Raw genomic sequence first — 12,408 nt, 5'->3', positions numbered from 1 at the left:
CTTGATAGGGAATTAGTGTTGTGTAATCCCTGGCGACTATTCAAATGGATTTCCATCATCTAATAAGAGAATCCACCTGGAAACCAGACGAGCGAGCCTCACCGCAAGGCGTCCAGCAGATGCGTGCGACTAAGCCAAGATGTAACACCAACCACGATTTTCGTTTTCTCGAGTGGAGATAGGCCTTCTTGATTGGGATGATTGCGACCATAGGGCTGCTAGGAACGACGACGCCGTCGTGTCGTCTACGGCGAAATTGGCCCGTCATCGGCGGTCGCGGCCATATTGTGGCTGCCAAGAGGTGTCTGCGATTCGGCTCTGCAAGGATGTCGATTTGGAGGGAAAGTAATCTGCGTATAAGTTGATGAAAGAATTGAGTTATTTGTTCCAGTTTGCGGATTTCGTTTTTCTGTACCTAATTTATCGTCGAACCTTGCCGCATCTGTACGTGTTACAGGGTCTACTCAGATCTCGGCGACTTCTTGATGCGGCAAGGGCCGCTGGGGCTGCCAGCTGTGTGAGCGGTCTGCTGAACCAGCTAATATTGCTAGGATCAGTATTTGACGTGAGAATCATCGATAAGGTGATAGTGAGTAAGAATTCGCGTTTGAACTATAAAGAAATCGTTCAGATTGATATTGCTTTTATACAGCTGGACAATGCGAGCAGATCCAGAATGCAAGAGACGCCAAGCATGAGTGCAATGCCTAGATACAGGAATGCGATTGAGTAAGCAAGTCATTCTAGATCATCCTTTTGACCCTTGGTGCGGAGCAGCCATCACAGGACAATGCAGGGCTTGTTGATCCAAGACCGAATTGTACTGACTTGAGTCACCAGGATGCCCAACACAGAAGCAAGCCTCACTGACGACATGTATAGCTCGTTACCGACATATCACCGGCCATTATTTCTGCACGGACTATACTGCCGTGGAATAGAGATAGCGTGGGGAATGACACACCAATGCCCTCGAGCAGTCTGAAAAGAAACACACCCTCGATGCACACTCCGTGGTAGCACATCCCTTGACTTGGGCTCAGAGCTGCAGGGAACAGTTGAAATGCAATGGCAGGCACAAAAAGACGATGAGATGCAGGATGAGGCTGAGCCGACAGCTTTGCAGTCAATCGTGGAGACAGCTAGGCGGACAGCATGACTGGGGAGGTTACACTGCCAAACAATTTAGGGGAACAAAAAGAGAAGAAGAAGCATGGAAGAAAGGAATTATTCTATGTAGACTTAATTTGACTTGTCTAGTCAAGTTTTAGCCTTGTGGGAGCCGTAGAGCAGTCTAGAAACTGCCGAGCGCTGAGCTCGTGATGAATTAATAGGACAACCTGACAACGGAACATGAACAAACTTCATATTTGTACCAATGAAACTTAAAAAATTGCAACTACTGAAACGAATTAATAACGAAGTTCAGCATCACTTTGCCCTATATAGCGAGGTAGCAAGTCATGGATCTTGACTCCAAAACGACGGCGCTGTAGTCTGTGACGAGATCCGTGTTGTGGCGGCTAGAACGCCAGCTGCTGCTGGCTACTGTGGAGATATCTACAAGAACCAAGCACTGCATCTGAGAAATTGGTCTCTACTATCAAGCAAATTAGAAACCTGTTGTCTTTACGGCTGAACCGTATTTCGTGGTAAACTCAGCAGCATGCCAGTGCCAAGAGTAGTGAGGTCGACATCAATGCCGCTCAGCCGTATTTTCGTGGCCAGGCCATGCGTCATGCCAAGCTGACAACATCCGCTAGGACTGTCCACTCGGCCGAAAGTACGGCAGTGGCCCAGTGCCTCGGCGCTGGCCAGCCGTTGGTGTATTTTAGCCTCGCATCGTCATACAACAAGCGACGGAATGTGGGATCATCAGTTGATTGAAGTAGAAGCAAACGAATCTGAGTATCACACAAGACACCAAGTTAAATGAGAGGAGACACAATGTCTCGCACCCTGAACGGCTTCTTCTGCCCCAGTTCGAAATGGTTACATCATAACTTACACTGAGCAGCGATGAAATGTTTATTTTTGGGACTCGCGACTTGGATGGCGGTGGGAAGATGAATGCCGGTAACTAGCTCGCCAGTATTGTGAGGCAGCGTGCCTGGGCAGACAGTGCTTTACCAAGGAAATTACTGGTACTCAGTATAGCGGCCCCATATCTCGTTCGGCCTCGTTCAACCTTTGACGCTAGCGAGCTGGGCCGCAGCATCCTAGAATTGGGCCAAGGTTACGGATACTCTAGTTATCACGAGCTAGCGTGGCCGAGTGCCCCTGCCTCAAGCCTTGCCAACCAATATGGGCAAAAGAAGGCCATAGCTTCAGAACCAAGTTGACATTGAAGTATTACATGAGAGCATTGAAGGGGGATAACTGATCGAGTGAAATCGCGAAACTGAATATGGATCTCTTCGACCATTATTGAAATGGTATCTATCGAGCAATTCTGTAGACTTCGGCAACGCCGGTGCATGGCCTGTCACTGGCTGCCGATCGGCCTGGGGCAGATGAGAGGAATATGACAACTAAAATTCCACCATTGAGCATGTCCGGAAGCTGTTCCTGCGACAAGGTTGCAATGTGGTCCCTGGCTGGTTATACCCAAAATAGTCTTGTCTTTCAAGCACAAGGTGAAATCGTGGCAGTCCACAGGCAGTACGCCGGCGAGGCGGGACCAGGCTCAACGGAGCGGGCGTCAGATGCTGCGAGTGTAGCGGAAAGTCGGGACACGCTAATATCTTGTCCCAGGAAAGGCTTGGAGGTTCTAGAAATTATTCGCGACGAAACGTTGGGCATGGTGTTGGAGGGGCTCTCCCCTCTGGCTTCCTGGGTACTCACTGACCAGTTGAACGACAACGACTGACCCCCACGTCCTCATCGCTCTCAAGCATATTCCGCACTGGAACAGGAAATCAGTGTTCAAACAAAATAGCCTTTGGCGCAAGTGCTGACAGAGACGTTAATCTTTTTCGAGCAGCTGAGGCCTTACATGGGTTGCTCTTCGGCCCGACCTTGGAAGAATGGCTGAGCATGTTTCGACAGGGCAACTGAGCGCGGAAGCTAGAAGTTGAGAAGACCGTCCGCCAGCCCTACATCGCCGCACCAGTAACTAGCTGGGAACCTTGAGAAGCTCCACGGCGCTCGGCCGCCATTGGCCGGACCCGAGTTGATCGCTGGCCCTGCCATTGGCACATCGCGCTCAACTTCCCAAACAGGGAAAGCCTGTTATCTCCTTGTCAACTCAGTAGCTTGAGGAGTGGAGGCGTCGAGGCGTCGAGGCTTGCTATCCGCCCCCCCTGTCACTTTCAACACAGCCTTCACCCCGGCCGATGATCTCAATGGCTTTCTCATGTGCGGATTCCTGTTCCCTGAGTGGTTGTCGTCGCCATTTCTCGGCCCTGGCGCGGCAATGCTAAGCCCAACGATAAGTAACGGAATACCACGGTTCTGGTACGGCTACGGATGCAGCGGCCCCCAACTGATGCTAGTACCGTCAATTTTGGTTGCACTAAAACGCATCTACGAATCGACCTTGCGAAAGAACGTCAGGGAACTGGCTGACAACGGAGACCTGTGGCTGCAAAGTCATTTTGCCGGCAAACTACGCTCGGGGCTCTGGCTACGCTGATATGCAAAACAGATTCATTTTCTGGCAGGGGAGTCAAGACTTGCAGGACGAAGCAAATCAAAGACGGCTAAAAACTGAGACGCCTCATTGAAGAGAGACTTGAAGAGATAATGAGCATCCCTCAGGATCGCGACACAGGGCAATGCAGAAACAAGCTTGAAAGGCTGGTGGCAAGACACCATCGACGATGTGGCTGGAGCTTGTCCTGGCTAAATCTCAAGACGGTGAGCTTTTTTGCCGTACTTGGCCGGTGGGATCATGTGGCTACGAGTACCAGCGAGTCGGAGCGCGCTTCACCGACCGCGGTGTCAACAAGATGAGGTGACTTGTTCAAGAAGTGTGCCAGGAGGACTGACTCTGTAGCCCAAAGAAAAGAAAGCCGGGTTAAAAAAACAAACAAACAAACATAGCCTGGCATAACCTGGGCGGAACAATTGCCAACATCTCAAGACAATGGGAAAAAGACATCCCCGTTAGCCTCGTTTAGCCTCGTTCGTAGAGCGACACGCCCCAATTTCAGACACGCTACATATCCAACCATTACCCTGGGTTCATGCCCGGTCGAAGCTTAATGCCGTATTTGGTGTACATGGTAACTGGCACTTTCAGGCGGGACGTGGGGGTGCATGGAACGGAGCAGCACCGCTCCGTAATGGCGATCAACAAGGTTTGCCCATCGTCTCTGCAGCTGCCGTCTGCCAGCTTTCTGTCGGAAGCCCCCAAACTCTCTTGTTCCAGAAAAAGGCGCGCGATGGCCGGATGCCGCTCTTTGCGCTAAGCCGATCAGGGTAACTCGTCTCTGCCCCCATTCGGTGATGACAGGGGCCAAATCGCCTCGTATCATTGGAGCTTTGACAAGACAACTGACTCTGGTGATGCGCCAAACTTCTTCGGGTACTTGAGAGCGTAGCGTCCTTTGCTGGAGCGGGCGGCCGCTCCAGCAAACTGGCTCATACCAAAAGACACCAAAGCACCCCATATGTAGGACGCCAATACCCTGGCCGGCAGGGCTGATTTTGAGGCGAAAGAAGGTATGGGGATGGGAGTTGGAGACGTCTGCGGGTCCCGGCACTGAAGGCCAAGGTGTGGCACTTGGTATTAGTGCCCAGTTACTAGCTAGTCCTCTTCTCATTCGGGGATTATCTATCGAATTTCCTGGCAGGGAGGGGGGGCTTCTCACCACATTTCATTGCCATGAGGGGCGGAGGGGGGTGTTTGCCGTGGATAATATCTAGATAAAGGTCGTCGTAGGCCACCTCGATTTGAGTGCTTCCCCCCTGGTCATCAGAACTAGCTTCCTCAACTTGAACCAAGCTCAACCAGTTTCACACACACAACAATACGTACACTGCAGTATACAGGAATCGCCAAGCACAGCAAACTTTAGACAGCACACACGAAATTGTCACCATGGCGCCACGACCCATTACCAAGCCCAGATGTCACAACTGCCGTCGCAAGAAGATAAAGGTATGCATTCTTCCGTTCCCAAGATTTTACCAGGCCAATGCTAACCGGCTCTTCCCAGTGCGACTACGGCCGTCCCGAGTGCAGCCAATGCAAGCGTTCCAACCTGCCATGCAGTGGTTACGAGCGCGACCTGATCTTTGTTTCACATAACGAAGCGAACAGCCCTCCTCCGGCTACGACCAAGAGCCGCACCACCAGCCCCTCTGGCATCAAGAAGCCGGCCGCATCATCGAGCCCCAGCTCAACAAGCAACAGCAGCTCCAGAAATAGCTCCTCGCCAGATCCGCCCGCTTTCACCACCATCGAGTTCTACCACACTGCACCGCCAGTTCGCTCACCACCACCACCACCACCAGCATCGCCATGCAAGCTCCTGTCTGACCTGAACCTTTTCGACCTCCCTCAAATACGCACGCAGTTTATGCCACTCGACACTGCCATCAACGCCGTTGTTGCGGCTACTTCCTCATATACACAGCTGAATGCGTGCTATCCCACGCAATCACAGACACTATACAGCCAAGCATTATTTGAACTCCGCCAGTCCAACGAACGCGGTACTCAGCGTCATGACAGCTGGCACAACACCGCTTTTACTTCGCTGATGCTTCAGCTCGTCGAGGTAAATACCCTTCTCCGCTTGCATCTTATAGAACAAACATCTAACATGGACGTTCTAGGTCGTCGATGGTGCCAATGTTCCTATTGCGGACTGGTTCAGTCATTCGGCCGAGATCGCAAACATGCCCCCAATGAACAGTATCCAGCAGTTCGGCGCGTCGGACATCTTGACGCTTACCTTTTGCCGCACAGCGATGCTGGCCCGAGATCTATTCGGCGGATACGAGCTCTCCGACCCCAACGCCTGGTATCTGCAATCTTGGGGCGAACCCGTCAACGATGATCTGCACCGCGTCCTGGACGTGCTCGCTCTTCTGCCTTCCCACATTCAGCAGTCGGACCGCATAGCTTTGAACCCCTACGAAGACGCCATTAAGCTAGACTTTGAGCAGCAACACAAGCGCCTGTCTGCACTTGTACAAGGCCTCTACACCAGTCAGCTCGCCTGTGGTGACTTTGCTCCTTGGGTGATGCATCCTTACGAGAGTTTCAACGCCTGCACCAGCAGCGACGACACCCCCTGTATGAGCGTCGCTGCCTGCCAGAAGCTTGCCTTCATTTTCCTTGCGCAGCTGATGCTGTTCAGCACCAACGAGAAGGTACGCTGCTCGATGCCGCTCACGCCAGAAAGCATGAACCAAAGCATCGAGGGCGACATTGAGTGGCTCGTGATGCTCGAGACGATGAACAGCATGCAGCATGTCATTGCGCATTGCATCGCGGTTGACAACAGCCTCGTGGGCATGCAGACAATCATCATGCCTCTGCGCATGCTCAACCAGTTCGCAGCCTCGTACAGCCTTGCCGAGACGCAGGACTGGTGTCGTCATACGATTCAGGGTCTGGTAGACCGAAACTGTCAGGTCGCGCCATGGTCGATACTGACGGCGCAATCTATGTCGATTTTATAGAAGGATTTGTAATAGATGACTGTGAATTCGCGACGGAGTTTATTTGGCCGCTTTACATGTACTAGGAATAAGAACAAACGCAGCGACGTTAGACATGATATTTTCTGTACGACAGCCTCTTCAGAAGCAAAAAGAGGAAAACTTTAATTCTCAAAATACTTTGTCAAAACTTCCTGCAACTCAACGGCCTTTCAGATCAGACCACCAAAACTCTAATCTCGCCTTCTCCGACGGGAGGTTCGAATCCACTGCAATACATCTCAAACGTCCCTGGCTCAATATCATACGCCGAGTCGCCATCCCTCGCACCACTCTCCACCGGGATCCTGTCCCGTGCGGCCCGCCGACCTTGGATGCGACGCCAGAGCAGATCCTTCTCGGCGTCCAAAAAGACCAAGACCCATCGTCCGCCCGCGTCTTCAATAATGGCCTTGTACTCGTCGCGGTACTCTTTGTTATAAAAAGACAGATCCAGCACGGCATCGTTTGCACCATTCTTGATGAGCGCCGCCAGATCCGTCTTGATGTGCGCCTGCGCCTCCTCCAAGTACCCGGCGTGCTTGTCGCGCGCAAAGTCGATGCCATACAAGCCGTACCTGTCACGGACAAGCTTGTCGGCGGAGAAGCGCACAAAGCTGGGCAGCTTGGCAGTGACCGTCTTGGCCAGGGTGCTTTTGCCAGCGCCTTGCCGCCGCGAGAAAGGTCAGCGGACAAAAGGGTCTTGTGATTAGAGGCCTTGGAGTTCCACGGGTGAGCTGCATACCTGCAATGGCGCATGTCATGAGCACGACCGGCCGCAGGTCGCCGGTGGTTCGCGCGAGTCTCGGACGTATCTGTTCTCCGTCCACTGTGTAAGTGACACGGCTCTGGACTGGATCCACGGGTCAGAGGGAGTCTGTACCTCTTCGAAGGCTGGCGACTCTATGGGTGCTGGCCCTGTAGGCGGCACACTTGTCGAGGCCATTGCGTGCACCTTTTGCTTTTCGAAAAATTGCAGAAAATCGACGTTGCAGGGAGCTTCTGGCAAGTTGAGCTTCTCGCTTTATCCGAGTTGTTGATGGCACTTTCAGCTGTGACTCAACAGCGCTAGCGCCCGCCGATGATGATCGCAGCCGCCGACATCTCGCCGATTAAAGATGTGTCATCCCCGCTGGACCTCGTCATCAAGCTGATCCTTGAGCACAATATTCGATCATACCTTTTACAAGTTACGAAATACTGTCTGCCTAGAACAGTGTGGAGCTTCATTCAGCGATATGACAATGGCCATGAAGACAATCGCTTAGTTCGTAGACCGCAATCGGTAAATTTTCATTTAGGTCTACATATAGCCAAAAACCATGACTAGATTAAGATATCAAACATTCCCATACAAAATTGTAACACCCGTCTTTTCAGTGCCGTCTTCCTTTCACTCCGCCGACGCCCTCGCCAGTGCCTCATGGAGATGCGGCGGGAAGCGGTAACGCAACTGGCTGGTGTAGGTTGTCAGATCAAGCGTCATCTGTTTGAGCTGATCCACCATCAACCGGCGTGTGCCTTCATTGCCGCTGAACTGGCCGTTACCGAGCTGCCCACGCTGTCGCACGCAGCACATGATCGTCCACATCAGCAGGTTTGGTACGTTGATGGAGACGGGTTGTGGGAGCGCGGAGAATTTCGACGCGTAGGCACGAATGGTACTCGCGTCGCCGCCGGCATCAAGCGGCAGAATCTCGAGGCTGCGGATTCTCTGTTGCGAGTTAGTAGCGATCCACAACGTAAGGTAGCATCGAAACTTACATCAAGGCATTGCGCCCATTGGCTGGTCTCGACGAGGTTCTTGATACTGCTCATTTCCAACAAGACTCGGCAGGCCATCTGGTTGGTGTCTGCAATTTTGCGGTAGAACATGGCGTCTTTCTCGTACATGTACATCATGGTCCTGGCAAGCTCAATAGGATCGTCAATGGAAGCCAAGCTCAAGCTGCCAACTTGCTGGGCATCCGCATCGTTGCCGCCAGCTCTGGGCTTGACAGGCATCAAGCGCATGGGATCCTCGCCAATCTCAAGAGAGATAGCTTCGCTAATAGCGCGGCTAACAATCACAACGACAGCGTCGTACTCGCCGGCTAGGTGATACAGCAGTACAGAGTCGGTAGTCCTTCCGTTCTCGTCGGCAAAGCTAGCAGCCTGCAGCGTGACAGTGTTGACAAAGTCGTCCTGGTCGCTCAGACCAATCAGAGGGCCGCGGATCTCGATAATACCTTGGATGCGCTGGCCGTCTGAGCGAATGTCGCCGATAAGTTTGCTGAACTCACGCGTCTCGAGTACCAGTTCACGCAGAGCTTCGTGGCACAGGCTGCTCTGCCTTCGACCAGCCTCGCCGCCCAAGTCCTGGTTGAGGCAGACCAGCGTTAGGTAGTCAACAGCCGAAACAACGTCGGCCGCGCGGAAGTCACGAGTGTAATATCCAATCATTCTGCCAAAGTTGATCTGAGGTAGATTCTTGCTGCTGTGACTGCGAAGATCGTTTGGTGCCGACATCGGGTCACTGGGCCGCAAAAGGCCGTAGTATTCAAGGGCGATACCAAAGTGAACCGCGTCGATGTAAGAGAAAGAGTACAGGTAGCCGATGGCATCTTCAAACAGGCCCGAAAGAATTTGGAGGTAGAAAAACATGCCGAAGCTACCGCTGTTGTTGTCGTCGGAGACAGATTTGGGGAAGTGCTTGAGACCAATTTCCCGAATGCTGGTTTGCAGTTCTGCCAGACCATAGGACTCGCCAGCCATCTCCACAGTCTTGTCGCCCTCGCGAGCAAGGTTGAACTGCAGCCAGATCCAGTCATTGATGTCAGTGTTGAAGCCATTGAGATCGCGGTTGGCAAGTTCGATTCTGCCAATGACTTTATAGCAAGCCATACGGAACGGATCAATCGAGTTATCGGGGGCATTGCGGTATCGCTGGACGTATTCGTTCGTACAGCGCTCGAGCAGCTTTCTGTTAGTAATTCTGCGATCCTCGCTGGCAGCATAGTTGTTGAGATATGTTGAGAATGTCCTGTCGATTCCTCTGAAGTGGTTGCTATTATCGTTGACATACTTGGCGGCTTCGCTGACGTTGCCAGACCGTATGAGGTAAAAGACTATCGCCCAAACGAACTCGCCCTGAACTTGTTGCAGCTCAGTGTTGTCGGGCACCAAGTCTTTTCGGGCCGAGCGCAGGCGAATGTATGCCTTGATCTTGCTGGTGATATCTGGAAGACCGCCGAGCTTCGCCTCGTGGGGATGCTTCGCAATGAGACTTTCGACCTCTCGAATGAATTGCTTCTCCAAAAATGCATTTGCGCCACGGAGGATTTTCTTCTTCATCTCAACAGACTTGGCAGAGTTAGGGTTTTCATCCAGATACATGCCGGCAAAATGGCGCTCCTTTGTTGCGCTGTAGCCAAGGGGAGAAATGGCGGGCTCCTCTCCGACAACTTCGATCATGGCACGGTATGCCTCGGCCACATGGAACGCGTGAGATTCGTGCGACTTTTCCTCGATCTGACAGAATTCGTGTAAAATGGGGTATGGGCGGTTGTCCAGACGGTACATATTCAAGTTGCGAACCTTGTCCGAGAGCTTAAGCTGTCTTTCACGCACGGCACGATCTTCCAGACCACCCCTCTTCTTGGCTTCTGCCGCTGGGTCGACATCCGTGAACTCGGATTCATGCATTCCAATGCGGCTGGGGGCACCAATAACGGATCGATGCAGAGTGGAATTTGCAAGTACAGAGCCCCGAGAGGCCCTGCCAGTACCACTCTGCGCTTTGCTACGTCGGGAGCGGCCAAAACCGCCCTGGCTTTCGCGACCAGCAGTTCCAGTCTCACGAGGTTTGATGCCAAAGTGGTCGTAGATGCGTTTGCGCTGCGCATCCCATTCCATAGCCACATTATCCTCGAGAAAGTCATCAAAGTCGCGAACCGATCGTTCTAGTCCGTCTGAAATCATGCTTAAAGTCGTCTTGGTTTGCAGATTCGAGAGGTAGGTTTCGACATCGATTTCGGTCGGAGCATAGCCACCATGCACGGTACGTTCGTGACGTCCCTGCACGTCTAAAAGTCCCAGATCCTTGGCCGCAGCACCGGGGTTGACACCTGCAGCAGCAAGCAGGTAGTGTGCCTTGCCTTCCAGAGGTTTCTCGTTAGGTTTGGACTGGAGTTTGCGTAAACGGTGGCGGAGATCGCCAAGACCAAGTTCGAGGCTTGGAAGGTCTTCCATGTTGGAAGTGTTCTGGCCAGCCTTTTGCGTCTTGGCAAAGAGACTATCAAAATACGCGCCTGCAGGCTGCGATGATGTTGTCGCGGCATTTTGGGAGTTGTTTTGCGCTGGGTTGATGAGCGTGCTGCCGCCAAAGCCAGATGCAGTGGGCTGCTGCTGCTGTTGCTGCTGTTGCTGTTGGCCACCAAAGAGAGATGGCTTCGTCGCCTGGTTTTGTGTCGATTGGCCAAACATGCCACCGCCGGTCGAGGGCTGCTGATTCTGCGCGCCGCCGAAAAGACCTCCGCCTGTTGGCCCAGTCTGCTGGGTCTGAGCCTGATTGTTCTGGCCGAACATTCCGCCGCCGCCGGTGCCTTGTGCTTGAGTCTGATTATTCTGGCCAAAGATCCCACCGCCACTCGCGCCTTGTGCCTGGGCCTGGTTGTTTTGACCAAACATTCCGCCGCCAGTCGTTCCAGTCTGCTGTGTTTGGTTCTGCGCGTTCTGAGCAAAGAGACCGCCCGTCGTGCCTGTCTGCTGCGGCTGGTTCTGCGCAGGTTGTCCAAAAACACTAGTAGTTGTGCCTGCAGCTGGAGCTTGCTGCGTCTGGGCATTCTGGCCGAAAAGCCCACCTCCGGTGGCAGGCCTGTTCTGGCCCAGCCCGCCAAACAGGCCGCCGCCGGGTGTCGGAGTCGAGGGCGCGTTGTTTGCTTGCTGCTGATTTTGGTTATTCTGACCAAAGAGCGAGCCGCCGCCAGTGGCACCACCACCACCAAACAGAGACATGGCTACCGTGCAGTGCTGATGTTTGCTTCGTGGATAGCTCCGGAAATCAACAAACTTGGGCGGTGGCAGAACGGGGATTGGCGCGGCGTAACTAGCTAGCACACGGCGAGTGCAGGAAGTCACGTCCTTGACTACGCGCGCAACAGATTGATGCTAATGCGAGCTCAGCTGGATGCGTCGATGGTCGAGACTGGATGCGCCGTCGCGTTGGTGTTGCGTCGCTGCTTTGCTTGGCTGCTAGAATTTTGGCGTTTGGCACTGGCCAGGCACCGGGAGCTCGGGCCAATCAGAACAGCTTGCAGTGCAGGAGTGGGTCACGGCAGCAACCGTGAATGAGCATCTCGTCTTGCTTTCCCGTACGACGTCCGATCATCACTAGATGGCAATTTGGTTTAAAGGCTCTCTTCATAGGCCCAATTGCTACAATATAACAGGCCCTCTGTTTGCGGATTTCTCTGTGAACCTGAAAATATTAGACACTTTGGCTAAGCTTCCTGGAAATCCTGGCAACGGTGCAATGGCGCTAAGACGTAAGTAATAAGAATAAGAATGAATGTCAAGGAGGAGAAAAGCTAGCAAATATTTATGCACGTACCTTTTAATCACGATTATATACCAGTTCTATTTTTCTGATCTGAGTGGCATCTTATATGGCCGCCCACATGCCTGCTTTACAATCTGCAAATAACCAAGGAATAATGCCATGAGCTCCTCCTCTCTGATTGTAATCCATTTTCGCACTATTCCATTCTATCAATT

General features: G+C 52.7%; 4 protein-coding genes across 4 annotated transcripts; 1 reads left to right on the top strand and 3 right to left on the bottom strand.

The window, feature by feature from the left end:
* Nucleotides 1–2,625: 2,625 nt before the first annotated feature.
* LMH87_010203 (uncharacterized protein) lies at nucleotides 2,626–3,038 on the bottom strand (the record flags this gene model as incomplete). Its single annotated transcript, XM_056197327.1, has 3 exons — nucleotides 2,626–2,770; nucleotides 2,845–2,905; nucleotides 2,996–3,038. 3 exons carry the CDS (start codon nucleotides 3,036–3,038, stop codon nucleotides 2,626–2,628), a joined length of 249 nt encoding a protein of 82 aa, XP_056054387.1.
* A 2,006-nt stretch (nucleotides 3,039–5,044) lies between these two features.
* Nucleotides 5,045–6,636, top strand: LMH87_010202 (uncharacterized protein; the record flags this gene model as incomplete). Its single annotated transcript, XM_056197325.1, has 3 exons — nucleotides 5,045–5,104; nucleotides 5,163–5,726; nucleotides 5,785–6,636. The coding sequence occupies 3 exons, from the start codon at nucleotides 5,045–5,047 to the stop codon at nucleotides 6,634–6,636; spliced, it is 1,476 nt and encodes a 491-aa protein (XP_056054386.1).
* A 196-nt stretch (nucleotides 6,637–6,832) lies between these two features.
* On the bottom strand, nucleotides 6,833–7,600 carry LMH87_010201 (uncharacterized protein; the record flags this gene model as incomplete). Its single annotated transcript, XM_056197324.1, has 3 exons — nucleotides 6,833–7,320; nucleotides 7,400–7,469; nucleotides 7,538–7,600. The coding sequence occupies 3 exons, from the start codon at nucleotides 7,598–7,600 to the stop codon at nucleotides 6,833–6,835; spliced, it is 621 nt and encodes a 206-aa protein (XP_056054385.1).
* A 447-nt stretch (nucleotides 7,601–8,047) lies between these two features.
* On the bottom strand, nucleotides 8,048–11,649 carry LMH87_010200 (uncharacterized protein; the record flags this gene model as incomplete). Its single annotated transcript, XM_056197323.1, has 2 exons — nucleotides 8,048–8,368; nucleotides 8,419–11,649. 2 exons carry the CDS (start codon nucleotides 11,647–11,649, stop codon nucleotides 8,048–8,050), a joined length of 3,552 nt encoding a protein of 1,183 aa, XP_056054384.1.
* Nucleotides 11,650–12,408: the final 759 nt, after the last annotated feature.

Source organism: Akanthomyces muscarius, chromosome 5 (genome assembly GCF_028009165.1).
Source record: "Akanthomyces muscarius strain Ve6 chromosome 5, whole genome shotgun sequence".
NCBI lineage: Eukaryota > Fungi > Ascomycota > Sordariomycetes > Hypocreales > Cordycipitaceae > Akanthomyces > Akanthomyces muscarius.
This window is presented reverse-complemented; position numbering and strand designations above follow the sequence as displayed.